This window comes from Vigna unguiculata, chromosome 11 (assembly GCF_004118075.2).
Source record: "Vigna unguiculata cultivar IT97K-499-35 chromosome 11, ASM411807v1, whole genome shotgun sequence".
In the NCBI taxonomy this organism is placed as follows: Eukaryota; Viridiplantae; Streptophyta; class Magnoliopsida; order Fabales; family Fabaceae; genus Vigna; species Vigna unguiculata.
The window spans coordinates 27252083-27256380 of NC_040289.1; the positions used below are offsets into that span (position 1 = coordinate 27252083).

The following is a 4298-nucleotide window of genomic DNA, read 5'->3' on the forward strand; positions in this document are numbered from 1 at the left end:
TTATCTGAAGATGGAAAAAGGGAATTTGAGAAAGCATATAGTGCTTCATATTATCCCTGCATGGATATTTTGTACGAGTGCTATGAGGATATCGCTGTTGGGAGTGAGATTCGCAGTGTTGTCTTGGCTGGACGTCGCTTTTATGTACGTGCATATTTACTTTCCATTTAGAGCTATTGAGCAATATCTAAACTCTACCTGTGTTTTACAGGAGAAAGAGGGTCTGCCTGCCTTTCCCATGGGCAAAATTGATCAAACCAGGATGATGGAAGGTTGGTGAGCGTGTCCGATCAACAAGGCCAGCCGGTGATCTAGGCCCATTATATCCATTTTTATCCATCATAATTGTTTCATATACTGCTTTTGGTATGAGATCAACAGAAGGAAAAACAAACTTTGTTTTCAGGAGCATAGGTTATGTTATCCAGAAAGCATGGAATTGCTTTCCTCTGTAACACAATGCACACTTTCAAAATGGCAAAATACCAACCATAGTTCCTTCAATTCAGAATCTGCACTAAGACACTTTCCTTGATTGGAAGGGAACAACCTATTGTTGAAAAATTCTAAACAAAACACAGTGCAAATAAACCGTTAAACCGTTAGACCAGTTTGTTTTGTGAGCTAGTTCAAGTATGAATGGGTTTCTATTCCAGGATCTCAGTTAGAAAGGTAAAATAGTCTAAGCATATATGAACCATCATAACATGTTTAGTCACAGACAAATTTTTCATTTCATCATAAGTGATATGTTGAAATACAACGATTCATGAGAGAATACACTGTTATACACAACATAAAGCAGTTTAGAAATAGTGGTATACAAATTTAATAATTATGCAGTAGGGTAAGATGCCATCATAGCTATGCCACAGAGTCCTTCTTGAGCAGCCACACCTCTTTGCATCCTAATGTAGCCTTCTTCACCCCACTCTGTTCCCCATGAGTTCTTAACCAACCAATACTCAGTTCCATCGTCACTAACACCATATCCCACAGCTGTGACACCGTGATCTAAGTCAGTTCCACATGACCCAGTGAACACACCACTCTCGTAAAATTGAAAGTCAGAGCCACTGGCATCGATGGCCACAGACACCGGTTGATTGGCCACAGCCTTTTGCAGTGCCTTCTCGTTGTTGGCAGGGACATCCTCGTACCCAGTAATGGTAGCAGCATGGCTGCCTGCTGCATTTGCATTGCATTTTCCATCAACACCCTGATAGGGGTAATTGGCTTCGGTGTTGAGTCCATGATTTTGAATGATGAATTTGAAAGCGTCATCCATAAGACCACCACCACAACCTTGGTCCTCCCCGTTTATGTCACAATCAACGAGTTCTTGTTCTGACAAAGAGATCAGTTTTCCAGTACTCAGTTTGTGAATTCCTTCAGTTGCTGCAACAGCAGAAAAAGCCCAGCAGCATCCTACTCAAGGTAAATTATTAATAGTTAGATAATCAAGCAATTTAATTTTACTCAGCAATGTGAATGAGTAATGAAGCACGTACCACACTGGCCTTGGTTCTTGATGGGTGTCACTGCACCCTTTTGCCTCCAGTCCACAGTGGATGGTACTGCAGTCACATTTTCATACTTAAAAGTTGTTGTCCTTATGATTGAGGAACACATGTGCCCCTTGAACCTATTTCTTGGTGCTATGAACTCCTCGTTGGTGAGGTCTGCAAATTGATTAATAGCTAACTTGTAAGGTTTATTGGCAGCACTGTTGAAGGCTTCAATGTAGTTCACATTTTCCTTGAATATCCTGAATCGCTTTTCCCTTTCTTGAGGGTCCTTGTAGCCTTTGCCATAACGAGCCATCCATTCCTCATGCCTCTCATACATGGTGGCATCTTGGAGAGTGCGACATGAGACTTGAAAAGCCAAGAATCCCATGCAGAAAAGCAGTGCCAGTGAAATATGATAGAACTGATTTTTTGCAACCATGGTGGCTACTTATGTGACAGATAATTGGAATAACTACTTTAGGCTGGTTAGTGAAATGATTGAAAGATGTGTTGTGGCGTGGTATTCTGCATTGTTTGTGGTGTTTATATAGGCATGATAGCGTTGAATTCTAAATTAGTTTGTTTTAGTTTCCAACTTCAATCTGAAAGAACCTCTTTATTGTATGTAGCTGAGATTATTCTTTTCTAAAAGAGACCATTGCTAGTGGATATTGGCAGTGTGGACAAATTACTTGTCAAGCGTAACGTATAAATGGTGCGATATATGGTGCCAAAGTGCTTGTCAAAGAGAATGTGCGTATTGGGAAAGTTTAGTATTATAAAAATTGAAGTATGAAAACTTTATTAACTTCATTCACGCAAATTTCTACACCATAATCAGATAAAAGTCGCACTTTTCCAAACCAAATAGGTTTATACAAAGATATTTATTAACAAATGAATTATGTTTTGTTGTTTTTGGTTTAAACCTTATGCTAAACTTAGCATGAATTCAGAAACAAATAAATTGTGTAAATTTTATTCTTGATCATAGTGAATCGATTTTAAAAAGTTTCCACAAATCCATTTTAATTTAGTAAAAATTTAGTTAAAAAATATGAACCAATGTGATTCATTTCATAAAAATCTAATCCAATCCATTGCTTTACTACATGGATATCCCATCCATCCATACAAATGATATTTTAAAAAAAATTAAAATATAGTTAGCTGATGGTTTATCTGTATTGAAATTCTGAATCAGTATAAAACTACTATAAAGAAAATTTATGACAGTAAGAAACGGCTACAAAAGACATGTGTACAGACTAAAATTATTGATATTTTGTTGTCATACGTGGAAGAACTAAAACTGAGAAACAAGAACAAACATAAAGATAGAAAAATAATTTAATCCATAGTATATTATATTTTATTGGATTTGGAAGGCTGGAAGGAAAAATACTGCTACTAAATTTATTTGGTTTTGCGCCATAGCAATATGCATGCAAATAAAACAAAACAAGTTTCAAACTTTCGTTTATATAGCTCCAAACTTTTCCAGTGCCAACAAAGAAGGCTTCCTTGGAAAACTACTTCATTGGTATATTAAGGATAAGGTGCTTTCAGATATGAATTGAAAACACATAAGGTTAATTTACGATTCAAAGACAATTTAGAATAAATACCACAAATAATGTTGGGAGCACCACACTGCATCTTTCACGTACCAATTTCAAACAACTCTAAGAATACACTAGCTACCATGGCTACCAAAACTCAGTGCTATCATATTTGTTTGACATTGGTTTTGTGCATGGCGATGTGGGCTTTTGAAGTCACATCTCGCACTCTCCAAGATGACTCCATGCACTAGCCAACGATGCTGCTACCATTACTGGGTACGAGGATGTTCCTGCCAACAATGAGAAGGCACTGCAGAAGGCTGTGGCCAATCAACCGGTGTCTGTGGCCATCGATGCCAGTGGCTCTGACTTTCAATTTTACGAGAGTGGTGTGTTCACTGGGTCATGTGGAACTGACTTAGATCACGGTGTCACAGCTGTGGGATATGGTGTTAGTGACGATGGAACTGAGTATTGGCTTGTAAAGAACTCATGGGGAACCCAGTGGGGTGAAGAAGGCTACATTAGGATGCAAAGAGGTGTGGCTTCTCAGGAAGGACTCTGTGGCATAGCTATGCAAGCTTCTTACCCTACTGCATAATTCAAAAAATTGTACCCTGTCATAATATGTACAATTCTATGTATCTCACTAATTAAACTCATTCCTGTTATAGCTCGTTCATATCGTTGTATCCTTTCCACCAATACACTATTCTAAGTTCACATCTTATCGGTGAATTACTAATGAAAAGTAAATAACATCTAATCTAATTTTAATACAAATGAGAACTAACAAATAGAAAGTTCTTCGATTAAATAATATATCTGACAAACTTCTATTCAAAATTTTTTATCTAAAAAAATAAGAAAGCTTACGTGTCAAATGCTCCTAATTTTGAGACTTTGAAAAAAAAATCTAAAAGAAATACATTTCTCTCTCATTTCCACCGACCCTCTCTATCCCACCGCCGCCAACTTTCTCCTCTTTCATCGTAGACTCTTCAACTTTTTCTCTCTCTTTCTCACTTTTCACACGTTCCATAAATCTTCATCTTCTTCTCAGATTCTTCTTATTTTTTCTCTCTCTTTCTCACTCCCACACGTTCAAACTCTTCATCTTCTTTTCAAATTCTTTTTGGTTTTTCTCTCTCTTTCTTAGGCCATCAAAACACCATGGCCTCCACATAATCTTCATCTTAAGATCTCTTTCTATTTTTTCTTT

The 4298-nt window shown here is 37.3% G+C and overlaps 2 protein-coding genes across 2 annotated transcripts; one reads left to right on the top strand and one right to left on the bottom strand.

Annotated features, from left to right (window-relative positions):
- Positions 1 to 826: 826 nt before the first annotated feature.
- LOC114170003 (senescence-specific cysteine protease SAG39-like) lies at positions 827 to 2033 on the bottom strand. The gene is made up of 2 exons (XM_028055457.1): positions 1512 to 2033; positions 827 to 1428 (listed from the first exon to the last, which is right to left on the bottom strand). The coding sequence occupies exons 1-2, from the start codon at positions 1948 to 1950 to the stop codon at positions 836 to 838; spliced, it is 1032 nt and encodes a 343-aa protein (XP_027911258.1). The 5' UTR covers positions 1951 to 2033; the 3' UTR covers positions 827 to 835.
- Positions 1949 to 3713, top strand: LOC114170309 (vignain-like). The gene is made up of 3 exons (XM_028055790.1): positions 1949 to 1996; positions 2716 to 2746; positions 3328 to 3713. The coding sequence occupies exons 1-3, from the start codon at positions 1949 to 1951 to the stop codon at positions 3675 to 3677; spliced, it is 429 nt and encodes a 142-aa protein (XP_027911591.1). The 3' UTR covers positions 3678 to 3713.
- The last annotated feature ends 585 nt before the right edge of the window (positions 3714 to 4298 follow it).

Bases quoted from the DNA above. Each gene is read 5' to 3' on its own strand.
- LOC114170003 (XM_028055457.1), bottom strand. From the start codon at position 1,950: ATGGTTGCAAAAAATCAGTTCTATCATATTTCACTGGCACTGCTTTTC. The intron at 1,429-1,511 runs GTACGTGCTTCA...TACCTTGAGTAG, and splicing joins CAAGAACCAAGGCCAGTGTG to GATGCTGCTGGGCTTTTTCT.
- LOC114170309 (XM_028055790.1), top strand. From the start codon at position 1,949: ATGGTGGCTACTTATGTGACAGATAATTGGAATAACTACTTTAGGCTG. The intron at 1,997-2,715 runs GTTAGTGAAATG...ATTCTGAATCAG, and splicing joins GGAATAACTACTTTAGGCTG to TATAAAACTACTATAAAGAA. The intron at 2,747-3,327 runs GTAAGAAACGGC...TCCATGCACTAG, and splicing joins TATAAAGAAAATTTATGACA to CCAACGATGCTGCTACCATT.